At 43.9% G+C, this 16,868-nt stretch overlaps 1 protein-coding gene and 1 long non-coding RNA gene across 5 annotated transcripts in view; one reads left to right on the top strand and one right to left on the bottom strand.

Annotated features, from left to right (window-relative positions):
* Window positions 1–6,931: 6,931 nt before the first annotated feature.
* On the top strand, window positions 6,932–13,155 carry LOC141993877 (uncharacterized). Its single transcript, XR_012640958.1, has 3 exons — window positions 6,932–7,059; window positions 9,020–9,391; window positions 13,058–13,155. It is a non-coding gene; the product is annotated as an uncharacterized LOC141993877 (long non-coding RNA).
* Window positions 10,547–16,868, bottom strand: part of SMC4 (structural maintenance of chromosomes 4) — a 101,425-nt gene continuing 95,103 nt past the window's right edge. For 2 of the 4 annotated variants that reach the window (XM_074963656.1, XM_074963655.1), the window contains 4 exons: window positions 16,581–16,763; window positions 13,087–13,319; window positions 12,184–12,367; window positions 10,548–11,050 (listed from right to left, as the gene is read on the bottom strand). In XM_074963656.1, coding sequence (XP_074819757.1) covers window positions 10,874–11,050; window positions 12,184–12,367; window positions 13,087–13,319; window positions 16,581–16,763 — 777 coding nt within the window. In that variant the 3' untranslated portion in view covers window positions 10,548–10,873. Of the gene's footprint in view, window positions 11,051–12,183; window positions 12,368–13,086; window positions 13,320–16,580; window positions 16,764–16,868 lie in introns of all 4 variants that reach the window. The other 2 variants (XM_074963657.1, XM_074963658.1) reach the window with 2 other exon arrangements.

Raw genomic sequence — 16,868 nt, forward strand, 5'->3', positions numbered from 1 at the left:
GGCACGCAGGGCTCAGGTGTGGCCCCAATAGACATTGCTATTAAAAGATGTTCCAGTCTTGAATACATATGATGCATACACACCAGAAGTAAAATATGCGTTGACAATCAGTTGTAGAGAAAGTGTAAGTATTCTAGGTCTGGATGAAGAAATCCCTGCTTCAAGAGGTCTGGTCTTCTCTTCAGGTGCAATGTGGATTCTTTGGCTGCCAAACAAGTCCAAGGTGCATTCTAGGCCAGGGGAAAACTAGGACAAAGACTTCAGTTCTTTTTTGTCTTTTCTGTAACCTTAATTTGAACTATCTTGGAAGGTAGCAAATTCTTCTTTGCCCAGGACATTTACATTGCTGCAGAGAAGCTTTGACCTCAAGTTACTCCCAGATTTTAGAAGTAATATAAATACTCATGCTTCAAACATAAGCCAACCTCTAATGGAAGGTACTAGAAGCTTATTCTAGATGTGTGGTCCCTATCTGGATTCCAAACATGGAGTGCGCATGCTCGCCATATGCCGGAACTGTTCATAGTAGTGTCCGCTGACCGCACGTGTGTCGACCGCATGGTGTGTCCAAGGCTCTAAGAGGCTATGCAGGTCAACGCTACTCCAGTTCCCTCATACCAGTAAGCAAAGGAGCCCGAAGCAGAGGGGATGGAGGGTGGCACTGGAATCCAGATATGGACCACATGACTCGAAGAACCTCCAAGTTACAGTAAGTAACCTCCTCTTCCTCTTTGAGTGATGGTCCCTATGTGGATTCTAAGCATGGGAGAGTAGTGAGTAGTGCTCAGCGCAGAGGTGAGTGCAAGGATTCTTGAGAAGACACTGTCTTTAGGACAGCCTGATTGACTGCCACATCCGTCACCAAGGCAGGGGCAATGGTGTACTGGGCGGAAAAGGTGTGGACAGAGGACCAAGTATCACCCTACAAATGTCCTGACATGGGACATCGGCAAGGAAAGCCAATTGGCAGCAGACACTCACATGGAGTGGGCCATGACGACCCGGGGGAGCGGGGGAAGAGAGAACATGAGAGAGCACATAGCACTCCGTGATAAAATGGGAGATCTATTTGCAGAGGTGTTGCAAAGAGAGGGCGCGGCTCAGGCAGCACTCTGCGATGGTGATGAAGAGCCTGAGGGATGCCCAGAAGGTGCGGGTATTTTGGAGATAAACGGCTAATGCCCGGCTGACATCGAGAGAGTGAAACGCATACTCCCTGGGAGAGGTGTGCGGTTTAGGGTAGAGGATCAGCATGCACTGGTTGAGGTGGAATGGGGAGGAATTTGGGATGAAGACACAGGGAGACCTTGTCTTTGTGGAAGATGGTAAAAGGCAGGGCTGGCGTTATGGCTGCTAGTTGGCTAACTTGCTGCGTGGAGGTGATAGCCACCAAAAAGATCACCTTCATGGAAAGATGGATGAGTGAGAGGTTCAGAGGGTGGCTTAATGAGGGCGGAGAGGACAAGATTTAGGTCCCAGGAGGGACTAGTCTTCTGCACGGAAGGGAAGGCATTGAGAATGCCGTGAAGGAAGCAGGTGAAGATGGAAAAGCCATTCACAGGGTGAAGGAAGGCACTGAGCGCTGCAAGGGGGATGCAGACAGAGGAGTGGGTGAGGCCCAATTGGCGGAGGTGAAGGAGGTAGTCCAGGAGGATGGGGATGAAGACGAAGTCCAAGGGATGTCGGTGGTTGTGCGCCCATGTGGTGAAGTGGCACCATTTAGCCTGGTAACAAGCTCTAGTGGATTGGCATCTGCAATGAGAGAGGACATTGTGCATGGTGGGTGGAGCCCCATCCAAATACCAGGCCCTGAGATGGAGCAGGCCTCGGTTGGGTTGTTGTAGGCTGCTGTTTGAGGAGATCCAGAAGGGCTGGAAGATGGATTGTGTGGGCGAGCAGAGAACTGAAGGAAATCTGGGTACCAATACTGGCGAGGCCAGGAGGGGGCTATGAGAAGAACCATCGCTCGATCGAGTCACACTTGGTGCAGGACTTGGGGGAGCAGGGAGATGGGTGGAAATGCATATCAGAGTTTGGTGATCCAGGGAATAACGAACGTGTTGCCCTGTGAACCCCTACGGAGGGCTCCTCTGGAGCAGAAGAGAGGAAGTTTGTAGTTGTCTAGCGTCGTCAAGAAGTCCCAGTGCGGCGTGCACCACTGGCAAAAGAGCAATTGGAGGGTGAAGTTCATGAAGTTCCCACTCACGATTGGTGTGGAAGGAATGGCTGAGCATGTCCTCCAGAGAATTGCTGTTGCCCAGGAGGTGTATAGCATAGACGGTCACCCTGTGCCTGAGACACCAATTCCAAAGAAGGATGGCGTTCATGCAGAGGGAGGAGGACCTGGCCATGCTCTGCTTGTTGATGTATACAACTGCTGTCATGTTGTTGGAAAGTGGCTGAATACGGTGGGAATGGATGAAAGGCAGGTATGCCCAGCAGGCAAGGCAGACAGCCTGTAGTTCCAGAATGTTGATTTGCATCCACACTTCCCGGGGCAACCAGAGGCCCTGAGCTGCATGGCCGTCCAGGTGGGTTCCCCAGCCCGCATGCGAGGCATCCATGGTGAGAGTGATGTGGCGTGTCGGGGGTATGAATGGGATGCTGGCTAGGACCGCAGTTGGATTTCTCCACCAGGTGAGGGGGGGATCAGGATTGGCTGGCCCAGATGGTCTAACTGTGGGTTGTAGACTGAACAGAGCCACAGCTGGAGGCAACACATATGAAGGTAGGCATACGATGTAACCGAGGTGCAGGCCACCATAAGGCCTAGGAGGGAAAGGCTATGGTGGTGGTGCATACTTGGACAGTGGCGGAGTTGCGTGATGAGAGTGGTGAGGGTGGGGAAGTGGTCAGAGGGGAGACACCTTCACCATATGACTGATTTTCCCTCACTGATGCAAATTCCCAAGTTGCCAAGGAGGGTGTGACAAGGAGGCAGGGGGAGCCAGTTGTCAAGGTAGGGGAATAAGGAATGGCCCAGCCAACACATGTAGGCTGCCATGACTGTGAAAATGGGAGCTGCAGGGGCGGTGCCTTTGGACAGGGCAGCGTGCAGGGTCACCTGGCTGCGCCTCCGCATAGGAGCCAGAGAGGGAACATGCCGCTGCTTTTGGGAGCTGCTTGAGGTAAGCACTGCCTGGAGCCTGCACCCCTGACCCCTTCCCATGCCTCAACCCCCTTCCCCATCCCTGATCCCCCTCCCGCCCTCCAAACCCCTCCGTCCCAGCCTGGAGCAACCTCCTGCACCCTGAACTCATTTCTGGCCCCATCCCAGAGCTCGCACCCCCTCCCACACCCCAACCCCCAATATTGTGAGCATTCATGGTCAGCCATACAATTTCCATACCCAGATGTGGCCCTCGGGCCAAAAAGTTTGCCCACCCCTGCCTGGGGAGCTTGAAAAATTGTCTGCCATCTGTCCCAAGTGGGCTAGCAGTAGGGTGACCAGATATCCCGATTTTATAGGGACAGTCCCTATTTTTGGTGCTTTTTCTTATATAGGCACCTATTACCCCCCACCCCGTCCCGATTTTTCAAACTTGCTATCTGGTCACCCTAGCTAGCAGCTATGTAGGTACTGTAGGAGCAACCTAGTATTAATAAATTGGGAGTGGTTTCTCACTTACCCCTCTGTAATACCCATGATGGTGCACGTTTGCAGGGAGTGGAATAGTCATATTAGTCTGATCTGGTTGCAGACTGCCTGAAGTGCTCCTTATGTAGTGGGGGAGGGGAAGGAAGAGACGTTTATTTTCCTAGAAGAGGAAGGGTTTATGACTCATGATCAGAAGGCACAAATCCCATTCTGCTGCTGCCTACACCTGAGCCCTTTTCATTGGCAGAGCGAGAGTCCTTCAGCTGAAATCCAGACAGGCATAAATAATTCCTAGTACACTGCAGTCTAAGGCAGGGCTTCACTAAAGTAACAGGCTTTTCTGCATGCCCATACCTGCTGCCACGTGGTAGTAAGCTTGATACAGAGTTCATAAAGCCTGTGGGTAGAAGCCCCACCAGACCCACCCTTGAGAGTGGGGGAATTAAAAGTGAGGGGGCTTAACCCCTACTGTTTACCCCACTTGTTCATTAACATTAAATGTTGTAACATGAGAATTCATAGTGGGAGGAAGAGGAACTTGTAGGAGACCCACTTCTTTCCCCGGGGAGCTGAGGATCCACTTTGGTATTGTGGAAGGAGGAAGAGGGAGCAGAGCAAGAAACAACTTTGGATCCCTTTTATGGACACCCAGCCAGCCAGTTGCTATAAAATCCCTCTTAGTAGCTGTTCTCTAATTGCTCTACCTGCAAAGGGTTAAAAAGTCTCACTGCTATGCATAGGTAAAAGGAAGTGAGTGGGCACCTGGCCAAAAGAGCCAATGGGAAGGCTAGAACTTTTTAAGATTGAAAGGACTCCCCTTTTGTCTGTCTTTTGTTGTTCTCCTGGGGAGAGGAGGACAGAGCAACAGCAATGCTGTTTGGGCCAGGTATGAAAAATCATCAGTATCATACCTAGAAACTATCATTTGAAACCGCAGAAATGTAAGTAGATCAGGAAATGTATAGGAAGAAGCAATTAGGTTTATCCCTTTTATTTTGTTATGGCTTGTGGATTATGCTGTGCTACCCCCGGGTGCTTTTGTTTTGCTTGTAACCTTTGAGCTGGACCTCAAGAAAGCTATTTCCTAGTGCTTAATTCTGGTAGTTGCTCTTTTAAAATCTAGCACTAGCCTGAGTTGCCAGATGTATTTTTTCTTTTTTTATTATTAATAAAATTTACCTTTTTTAAGAACAGAATTGGATTTGTGTGTCTTACGAGGTTTGTGCACATGTTGCTTAACTAGCTGGTGCCAACAGCTGATTTCCTTTTTTTCCCCTCAGCTCTTCCCCAGAGTGGGGGTGAAAGGGCTTGAGGGTACGCCACAGGAAGGAATTCCCAAGTGCGCCTTCCTGGGCTCTCAAAGGGGTTCTGCACTTGGCTGGTGGCAGCATCTATCAATCCAAGGTCAGAGAGAAGCTGTAACCTTGGGAGTTTAATACAAGCCTGGAGTGGCCAATATTAATTTTTAGAATCCTTGTGGGCCCCACCTTCTGCACTTGAAGTGCCAGAGTGGGGAATTAGGCTCGACATGGTGGTAGAGGTGGGATCATTTTGAACCAGAAAAAGACCTCTGGATTTTAAAAGGACACATTTTTTCCTTTTGGCAGCCTGCAAAGCCAGGGAGTTTTTTTTCTTCTTCTTTCTTTTCGTTCTTTGCTGCCTGAGGTGGGAACAGGCATGCAAAGGGTTCAGCCAGAAAAGCCAGGGAGTCCAACAAGCAGTTTATTTTTTCCCCTTAGCTTCGGAGCAACAAAATAGCTAGGCTAGAGTAGGGCAGCCCTGTGCATGAGGTTGCAGTCAGGTACTGAAACCCTAGAGCAACCAGTCTTCCCAAATTGGCACATGTCATAAATATAAAGGGAAGGGTAACCACCTTTCTGTATACAGTGCTATAAAATCCCTCCTGGCCAGAGGCAAAACCCTTTCACCTGTAAAAGGTTAAGAAGCTAAGGTAACCTAGCTGGCACCTGACCCAAAATGACCAATTAGAGGACGAGATACTTTTAAATCTGGAGTGGGGGGAACAAAGGGTTGGTCTGTCTGTGTAATGCTTTTGCCGGGAACAGATCAGGAATGCAGCCTCACAACTCCTGTTAAGTTAGTAAGTAATCTAGCTAGAAATGAGTTAGATTTCCTTTTGTTTAATGGCTGGTAAAATAAACTGTGCTGAGTGGAATGTATATTCCGGTTTTTGTGTCTTTTTGTAACTTAAGGTTTTGCCTAGAGGGATTCTCTATGTTTTGAATCTGATTACCCTGTAAGGTATTTACCATCCTGATTTTACAGAGGTGATTCTTTTACCTTTTCTTTAATTAAAATTCTTCTTTTAAGAACCTGATTGATTTTTCATTGTTCTTAAGATCCACGGGTTTGGGTCTGTGTTCACCTGTACAAATTGGTGAGGATTCTTATCAAGCCTTCCCCAGGAAAGGGGGTGTAGGGCTTTGGGGGATATTTTGGGGGAAGACATCTCCAAGTGGGCTCCTTCCCTGTTCTTTGTTTAAAATGCTTGGTGGTGGCAGCATACGGTTCAAGGACAAGGCAAAGTTTGTGCCTTGGGGAAGTTTTTAACCTAAGCTGGTAAGAATAAGCTGAGGGGGTCTTTCATGCAGGTCCCCACATCTGTACCCTACAAAGTAGGGTGGGGAAGAAACCTTGACAGCATGCTAGAGTGGGGTGGGGGTGGGAGAAAACCTTTTGTAGTGGTAAACACCCTTTTTTTCATGATTTGCGTGTATAAAAAGATCTTCTGTACTTTCCACAGTATGCATCCGATGAAGTGAGCTGTAGCTCACGAAAGCTTATGCTCAAACAAACTGGTTAGTCTCTAAGGTGCCACAAGTACTCCTTTTCTTTTTGCGAATACAGACTAACACGGCTGTTACTCTGAAACAGATCAAGACCAGACATCCAGCTCCATGACAGAAATGCAGGGAGGGGATGGGGGACTGGAGATTTCCCCAGAGGGAAGGGTCAGCCCTCCCCAACCCGAGATCCAGGTGTCAAGATGGAGGGATGCCCTTAACCCCAGACCAGAGTCTATGGCAGCAGTTGTAGATCCAGTTCCTGGGACCCAGCCAGAACCAGGCTAAGGATCAGAACTGGCAGAGCAGTCAGCTCCAGAGCCTGTGCTTGCAACCCCATCAGTCAGGGGAGCCGGCATCAAAGGGTGCCACAAAACCTGCACCTGCAGCAGCAGCTAAACTAGTGCAAGAAGCTCAACCGGAGCCTGAAATATGACCTAGTGCACCAGTGGAGAGCGGTTCACAGGTGATAGAGACACCCCCATCACCTGCATCGCTACCAGGAGGACCAAGCCCAAGTCCACAACCCAGCGAGGAACTATCTCCAGCATCAAGGTGGCAGTTCCAGGCAGAGCAGGAAGCGGATGAAAGCCTCAAGGGAACTTGGACAGCAGCATGGAGTGACCCACCACCTCTCAGCTCTTCTAATAGGTCCAGGTTTGTTGCAGAAGGAGGACTTATACAAGGAAACCCTTTCTGATGGGCACAAGGAGGCCTGGCATCCTCAGAGACAGGTGGTAGTTTGAACTAAGTATAGGGAAAAGTTCTTGAGCTTAGCCCACGATTACCCTAGTGGCCATGCTGGGGTGAACAGGACCAAGGACTGTTTGGTAAAGTCATTCCACTGGGAGGGAAGAGGCAAGAACGTTTCTACCTATGTCCAGTCTTGTGAGGTATGCCAGATGGTGGGAAAGCCCCAAGACCAGGTCAAGACCCCTTTCCAGCCTCTCCCCATAATTAAGGTTCCATTTCAGCATGTAGTTGTGGATATTCTGGGTCATTTCTCTAAGACGACAGCCAGAGGAAAGCTGTACATACTGACCTTTGTGGATTTTGCCACCCCATGGCTGGAAGCAGTAACTCTAAGCAACATCAGGGCTAAAAACATGAGCCAGGCATTGGTAGACATTTTTGCCAGGGTAGGTTGGCTTTCTGTCATCCTTATGGATTTGGGAACTAAATTCCTGGCAGGGACCATGAAATGTCTTTGGGAAGCTCATAGAATATAAGTGTTGGAAGAGACCTCAGGAGGTCATCTAGTCTAATCCCCCGCCCAAAGCAGGACCGACACCAACTAAATCATCTTGGCCAAGGCTTTGGTCAAGCTGACTCATGGGGTGAACCATATGGTTGCCACTCCTTATCACCATCAAACAAATGGCCTACTGGAGAAGTTTAATAGAACTTTGGGGGCCATGATATGTAAATTTATAAATAAGCAGTCTAATGATTGGGACCTTGTGTTGTGGCAGTTGCTCTTTGCCTACAGGGCTGTACCACATCCCAGTTTGGGGTTTTCACCCTTTGAACTCATTTATGACCATTACAGTTGAAGCAGCAATGGGAGCGGGTTACATCTTCTGCAGGAACTAACATTTTGGACTTTGTAACCAACCTTCAAAACAACCTTAAGGACTCTAGCCCTTGTTCAAGAAAACCTACAGGATGCTCAACAAGAGCAAAAGGCCTGTTATGATAAACATGACAGCATTTCTTCAGAGTAGGTCACCAAGTCATGGTCCTGAAAGCGCTCCAGGCCAAGATGGAAGCGTTGTGGGAGAGGCTGTTTATGGTCCGAGAGCACCTTGGAGCTGTTAATTACCTCATAGCATTCCCAGACCCTACCCTAAAACCTAAAGTATACCTGTGATAAATAGGGTGACCAGATGTCCTGATTTTGGATCTTTTTCTTATATAGGGTCTTATTACCTCCCACCCCATCCCAATTTTTCACATTTGCTGTCTGGTCACCCTAGTGATAAATGAAAGGGGGAGGAGGATGGACCCAGCCAGTCACTTAGCTATAAAATCCCTCTTAGCTGTTCTTTATTTGCTTTACCTGTAAAGGGTTAAAAAGTCTCCCTGCATAGGTAAAAGGAAGGGAGTGTGCACCTGACCAAAAAAGCCAACGGGAAGGCTAGAACTTTTTAAAATTGGGAAAAAACTTCCCCTTTGTCTGTCTTTTGAGAGAGAGGGACAGAGCAGAGATACTGTAAAAAGCTTTGGGCCAGGTATGCAAAATCATCAAATCATACCTAGAAACTACTCATTTAAAACGCCAAATATGTAAGTAGATCAGGAAATGTCTAGGAAGATGCACTTAGGTTTATTTCTTTTCTTTCTTTCTGGCTTGTGGACTCCTCTGTGCTAACCCCAGATGCTTTTGTTTTGCTTGTAACCTTTAAACTGGACCTCAAGAAGGTTATTCTTGATACTGAATTATTGTAAGTGGGTTTTTTAAATCTAGCAATAGCCTGAGTTTCAAATGCATTTTCTTTCTTTTTATTAAAATTTACCTTTTTTAAGAACAGGATTGGATTTTTGTATCCCTAAGAGGTTTGTGCACATGTTTAATTAGCTGGTGGCAACAGCTGATTTCCTTTGTTTTCTTTTTCAGCTCTTCCCCGAAAGGGCTTGAGGGTACCCCCCAGGAAGGAATTCCCAAGTGCACTTTCCTGGTTCTCAAAGGGGTTTTTGCACTTGGTTGGTGGTGGCACCATCTACCCCTCCAAGGTCAGAGAAAAGTTGTAACCCTTAATAGAAGCCTGTAATACAGGCCAGTATTAATTTTTAGAATCCTTGTGGGCCTGTACCTTCTGTACTCAAAGTGCCAAAGTGGGGAGCCCACCATGTCAAGGTACTCAAGGGGGTGCCATAGCTGGCCCTACGGATACTGCTAAGGCAAAAATCTCCATGACTATGCACCTGGGCATGCACACACTTACAATGGAATGGACATGAGCAAAACCTCTCGAACAGTTACGAAAAGGTAGGTAACAGTTTTTTCTTGCTTTTTGGTCTTTGGCTCCTGCCATCTACAGGTTCTCCTCCTACCGCTCTGATTAATTTTTCATAACCTTGTTTGGATTATGCAACTCCCTTTTTCAGCAGTTGTCCAAAGCTCATTCAGGCCTCTCATTTGGGTATAGTCCTTGACAGTGCCTTCATTCAGCCCCCACCATATTCAGGCTATACCTAAATCGTGCTCTTTCTTCCTTCATAGCATTTCCAAAATCTCTTTTTGTCATCTGCATTCTTCTCTCCAGTCTGAGACCCATCTGGGCCCATTCATATAAATTTAGGGTTAGAAGGTACCTCAAGAAGTCATCAAGCCTAGCCTCTGCACTGAAGCAGGACCAAGTAAACCTAGACTATCCCTGACAGCTGTTTGTCCAATCTATTTTGAAACTTCCAATGATGAGGATTCCACAGCCTCCTTTGGAAGCCTGTTCCAGAGTTTAACTACTGTTATAAAGTTTTTTGTAATATCTAACCTAAATTTCCCTTGCTGCAGATGAATATTACCTTTAAGGTACTTAAACTCAGCTCCCCCCATTCTTATCTGTCCCTCTCCCCTCGTGATAGCAGCCTCTATCTCCTGCTCTCCCATATGCATGGAACACCCTCCCCAAATCAAATCTGCACAACTGACTACCCTGTTCCTTTCTTAATATATGCCTGTACCGGAGTGCATTGCCTAATTATAATGGGTAATTAGTGATTTATTAACCTGAAGCCTCTAAATTGTACACATATCAAATATATGAAACGTGTTCTACAACTGTCACTACTGTTTTCCTTACCTTTTCTTCCCCCCAAATGCATATCCCCCTCAGTGTTCTACCTGCAGCTGTCACATCTTGTCCATATTTATATTGCAACGTCTTCGGGGGCAGCAGCTCTTATTTTAAGTTTGTACAGCACCATTACAATGGGGCACCAAATCCTTACTGTAATACAGACATTTAGTGTTTAAATAAGCACATTCTTTTCTTAATCATGGGAACTGTGTACACCACACTTCCATCAATAGGACACAGACATCTCTGAACATGATAGTTGCATTCAACAAGAACTTGAGTTAGTTAACTTTTATTTTAATAAAATACTCAGTAAAAAGCTGTTTAAAAATCTACAGGTAGAACCCAAACATTGATATATGGCCTACGGAATTAAAATGCAACTAGATATATACTTTTGGAAACAGTTCTGTTATGCTCAAAATGATATAAATTAAGATATCTACAAAAATTAAGTGTAGCCAATCAACAGAAAATTAGCAAGCCAAGATTTGCAGAAGAGCTAAGAAGCTCAAATAATGAAAGCTAAGATATTTACAAAACTTTATGGAACTATGATGAATCACAGAACAAAATCAAGCTAATAGACTACAGATGAGCAGCAGAAATACAATGAAAATACATATTAGTAATAAGATTTCACTTTCTTAAGAACAGAAGATTTTACACATTCAGCAGCATCCGACAGAACCAAGTTCAGCAAGTCCTTTAGAAGCAATAACTTTTGGGTTTGTTGCAACACTTTTTGTTGTATTGTGAGTCTTATAAATTCCAATTAATCTATCTGCAATTTCAAACATGTTATTTCGCAGAGAGATGATGATAAACTGTGCATTTTTTGTTTGCTCCTGGAAAAGAAATAAATCATTTCATATTAGTTCACAATATTTTAAAAAACTATGCTCTTATGTGAAGTTTGTAGTCATTAAAGCAAGTACAGATAACTTGGAAATCTTGGATTTAGAACAGCTGTACATTAGAAAAGGACCCTCCTTTTAATATGCATTACTGTTCAGGAAAAACAGATTCTCAGGTACTGATTGTCCAGAAAATCTGTGGGCCTCAGTAGTTTGGCGCTTGCAATAGTATAATCCTAATTCTAATGATCAAGGCCCAATCCTGCAAATACTTTTGCATAGGTGTTATTTCACTCACATGAGTAATTCCACTGAAGTCAATTTATGTGAGTAAAACTATACTCCTGCATAAGTCATTTGCAGGATCAAAGCCTAAATTATCAAATGCAGTACACAAGACGACTATAGCTACAGTTCTTTTGCTCTTTTTTGATTTCCACAGGGCTTACTTACAATGCAACAAGGTAAACTACCAAACTATCAGAATTCTTAAGACTGGGATTGCTTTAAAATGTACACAAAAGCAGAGAAGATTGATTCTATTTTCCTCTATTGAGTACAGTGAGAAGGAACTAGCCTTCTGTTATCAGAAGACAAACCATTTAGGGATGCTGTTTTATGCAACATGGAATGCAAGATAAAAAGTGATAATGAATAATCACCTAAAGTTAGATATTCCGTTACTTGTATTTTAAAATACTTTATTGCCTGACATTTGAGGAAGAATAAAAACAACAACAACAACAGTATAATATAATAGTTGCTTTCTCTTCCCGAACAGCCAATCAAACCACTAAAAAGCCCTAACCCCCTAAAAGTTAGGGGCCTGATTTTCAGAAGAGCTCAGCACCCAGGATTGAGAACAATGGGAGCTGCTATATGCTGAGCACCACCTATGAAAATCTGTCCACTTATTTAAGTGCCTAAAAGGGAGCTATTGGATGCCCAGGTCTTGAAAATCTAACCATAAATAGATGATGTCTACAGTGAAGATCATATTTCACAACCATTAAAATTTGACATTGCAGCCAGAATTGCTATAGAAGAGCATTGATAATTTCTGGGAGGGAGGAAACTATTCTGGTAAATACTGTAGTGTAGTTATTCTACAGAGAAGTACTTACATATATATAAAATGCTACAATTGATACATTTTTAAAGTCAAGGGCTGCATCAATCTCATCCATGAAGTAAAGGGGAGTTGGCTTATAATGATGAAGTGCAAAAACCAACGCTAGTGAACTAAGAGTCTTCTCTCCTCCTGATAGATTAAATATCTTCTTCCAACTTTTCTTTGGTGGCCGTACACTGAAACAATTAAGAGTTTATAAATTAATTCTATTCACATTTATTAGTGTAGAAATTAGTTTGATATGAAAAAATCTTCATGCCTCAATAAGTAACTCATATTGTCTTAAGCTTTAAATGTCCCTTGTAGAAATCATAATTTTTAAAAGCACTTGAATACTTACCTTTCAGAAGTGCTCTTTACACTTAATATGGAATGGATCTACAATCAGAATCAATTTATGACACATGGGGCAGAACCCATAATATTCACTTACATTCTTCAAAACCTGCCACACACAATCTTGTGTGTAGACCATTACTAAAATGGACAGAATTTCCCATAAACCAAATAATTTAACTCTGTGTTGGAAATTATGAATTCCTTACAGATTAATGTTCCATGTTGAAGCTTCAGAACTGCTGGTGTCACTTTACAATTATTTTTTCTTGACAGAAGGAGTGACTTCTCCATACAAGCTACATTATATTTGTTCTCTCCCCCTGGAGTTCATCTATTCTGTTTAACTCTGAAACAGTGCAGTAAAATATGTCTTTCCTTACTATCCTTCCATTAATATCCATAAAAGAAATGATGACTGTGGTTGGTTCAGAATAACTTTTCTGCTTCTTTAGTTCATGTTTTAGAGCTGTTCAATGAATATTTAAACCATAAAAATCAGGTTAAGAAATTAACATTATTAAAAACAGTTTCAGTATGACCAAAATGTTTGACAAACCTGAACATGATTCCTTCAGAGAAAGGATCCAGACTGTCTACAAGCTCTAATTCAGCATCTCCTCCCAAGGTAAGCATTTGGTAATTTTCCTTTAGTTTATTGGTTATTACATTAAATCCTGCCATAAACTCATTAAGCCTTTGTTTTCTAAGGTCTTCATAAGCCTGTCTAAAGTTGTCTCTCTCATTGGTAATTTCATCCAACTCTGCCACACGCTTCAAATACAGTTCTTCCTGCAGGAGAAAAAAATGGAAACAAATGAAGTTGTTCCTTTACTTAAATTTAATTTAAGACCAAGTTACTTCTACTTTTTGAAAGAGCAATTCTTACTATTAGTAGCAGATAACCACGTACATTATCACCTTAAAAAAGAAGGGAGGGTCATGGAATCCACATGGAGAGCACATTTATTGAAAGGGAAGTAAGCTTTTTTGAGTGAATATCCAAATAGATTCTATTCTTGGTGGAAAACAAGTAGTCTTTTTACTTCGAGTTTGGTACTAAGTGTCCAACTTAAGCAATGACTACAGGACAGTCAAACCAAAATGAGCATCCAATCTGGGAGTCTATGCCTAGTAGTAGTGTTTTGTAAAAGTATGGACCAAATTCCATATAGCTGTCCTACAAATTAAAAAATAAGGATTTTTTCAAATTGACAGCAGCAGCTTTTTGAGCTCTGGCGGAACAAGCTTTTATGGGGCTAGATGAGGCTTTCATGCTTTGAGACATAATGTTCTGAATTTCAGCTGAAGCAATCTAGCCAGCATTCAGGCTGTTGAACGTAAGGAAGCTGGGTCCAGGTGTAGGATCTCACAGTTTTTCTGTGAGACTATTGGGGAGGGCCAACAAAGTGATTGCACTGGGGATGCTGGGGGGACTGTACTGAGAGGTTCATCAGAACCAAACTGTCTGGTCCATGCTGTGGGTATCCTAATAAAGTCATTCTGTGTCATGCCTACATACAGCAATCCCAGTGTCTAAAGGATGAGATAGGTGGCTATGTCAGTGCACCTAGGAATGTACCACCTCTTGAAGAAAATGTCGTCTTGTGATCAGTGACAAAACACGTCTTGCTCGGCAACTCCAACTTGTAAAAGATCTGTAGAACTGTGCCTTTGACTGACCACTTGTGGTTGTCTGAGAACTGCTTGCTGAGTTGATCTGCAAGATGTTCTCAAGGCTGGGAAGGTAGAGTCACTGGTGGCATTTGATTCAGAATGCAAATTCCAGAGCTGAATGGCCGCCTGACACAGTGGAGACCGTCTGTGGTCTGATTATGAAATCTGAAATAATGCACAGCTGTAGTATTTTCTGTCAACATTTGGATTGTGGGTTCGTGTTGAGGTATGCCAGCCAGGTAGCTTTAAGCCATAGGATGTTTACATGGGAATTAGCTTCCAGAGGGGACCAAGGCATCAAGTTTGAAGGTGATCTAGATGAGCTCCCCATCCCTGAGTGACACTCTATTATCAAGACACAGGTGCAGAGGGGATGTTCTGTTCTACACCTGAAGATCTTTCCACTAGTTTAATAAGGAGATGACTTCTTGAAGGACTGTAAGGATCATGTCCATGTGGTAGCTGCTGGGTTAATACACGGATTTTAGCCACCCTTGCACACAGCACAGGTGAACTGTGTCAAGTAGATGCATGGGGCAGTGTGTCCCAAGAGTCTGAGGGACGTTCTCAGTGGTGCCTTTGGGTAAGCTTTACGTTGACTTATGTTCATTGTAGTTTGGAATTTCTCTCATTGGAGGGAAGCTTTCAATGACCTGGAATCTAACAGTGTTCCTATGAAATCTATGCTTGGAGTTGGAATAAGTGTGGGTTTCTCTCTTTTTGGCTTTGAGGCCCAAGATGGCAAACAGCTCTAAAGTTATTTGAGCTGAGTTTGTCACAGTAGATCTACCTAGAATCAGCTACTCACTGAGGTAAGGGTAGAACTGGATCCTTTGTCGTCTCAGATGATCTGCCAAAACTGTTACACCCTTGGTGCTGTTGAAAGACCAATGGACAAGACTCTGTACCAGCAGTGAGGCCTTCTTCCTAGGAACTTCTTCATTTCAGATGAATGGATGTGACGGTAACTCCCTTGGAGGTAGAGAGCCCAGAGCCAGTCTGAAGCTCTAACAAAGGAATTATGGAAGCCCGAGTCACCATCCTAAACTCGAAATGATGGATGAATTTGTTAAGAGAATAAAGGTTCAGAATTGGATACCAACCCCCTTTCTTTGGGATGAGAAAGTAATGGGAATTTTTAGTGTACCTCTACTGCTCCAAGTTTGTAAAAAAGGTTCAGCTGTATCTTGTGAAAAAAGACAATGGGGTTTGAAAGAAAGGTCAGTGGATATAAAGGAACTGGAATTAGATAGAATATGGCATTTACAATTTTTAGGACATACTGGTCTGAAGTGATCTAGGCTACCTGAAAATAAAAAAAGGGAGCGGCCAATGGGGAGGGAGGGTGATGATCCTGGCTGAATATACAGACTGTTCAGGGGCCGAGGAAGAGGCTTTGAGTTGTCTTCACTAGAACCTGCTTCCTTCTTGGGAGCTCCAACATACTCGCGGGTTGGTACTAGTAAAAGGCAGAGGGATGCCTCCTGAAAGAAGACTGTTGTCTTGCTTCCTTCTTTCGTGGGGCTAGAACATACAAACCCTATGAATCCACATTCATGGAATACCATGACCTGGTATTCTTTAACAAGTGGAGGACCTCATCCATTTTGAATTAAAAAGTTCACTACCCTCAAGTGAAAGTCCTCAGTTGTAGTTTGGAGCTTCCTGGAGATCCCAGAGGACTGGAGCAAAGACGACACACTCATTGAAAACGAGAGTGTTTAAATCCCTTGGAAAGGACCTTATACCTTTTGTCGAATTGCCTGGATGTGGCCAGTATTGATGTTAACATATGCCACAGGTTCTTTGAAGGCTCCAACAGAATTTCATTTACTGGCATAGCAAGTGTGCAGAATGAGGAAGGAATGCAAGATATCCAGGAGCTTGTGGGACTTCTCCTGCACCACTTGTCATGGAATATCCAGTGTCTCTGCCATGTATTTGAGGTCCTGAACTGCCTTAAAGTTATCCACTGAGGCAGGCGTAGATGGGGTTAATTGTCTCATCATGGGAGGATGAGGAGAGCAGGGTGCCAGTAGTTCTTCCCCTTGTGGCTGTTGTTCCTCATCACTTTTCTTCTGTCTTTTTAAGATCTGAGACTACACTAATTGCCCTGGCTATGTTGGTCTATACTACCTCTTTGGGAAGAGAGATCCTGGAGGAACATGTGGAAAATTACTAGAAGAAAAATGCCTGATTAGTTGGGTGACCATGTATTCCAACAGCAGTGACCAGAATATTACACATTGACTGATTCAAGCAATGCCAAATGAACTAAAGCTATACAAGAAATTAGCCACCTGCTGGGGATGGTGGTAAAGCAATGTAAAGAGATTAAGCTTAATGTGATACTAGTGGTAAACAACAAAGCCTTACCTTTTTATTATATTCTGCAATGGCACCAAGGTTTGGTTTCATTTCATGACACTGGGCTTCTAAAAGAGCTATTTGATTAGTTAGAATGTCTGGATCTTTAATTGCTTCAAGTTCCTCTTGATTTAGCACTGAAAGCTCTTCAACTAGTTTATCTTCTATGGGATGCAGTGATATTTTTGATATCTAGAATTCAGTTTAGACAGTTACTGAATATCACATTTATGCTTCACAGTACTAGTTGTCAAATAAACCTTGAAAATAGCTTTTAATACTAAATATACCAATTTT

Source organism: Natator depressus, chromosome 9 (genome assembly GCF_965152275.1).
Source record: "Natator depressus isolate rNatDep1 chromosome 9, rNatDep2.hap1, whole genome shotgun sequence".
Lineage (NCBI taxonomy): Eukaryota > Metazoa > Chordata > Testudines > Cheloniidae > Natator > Natator depressus.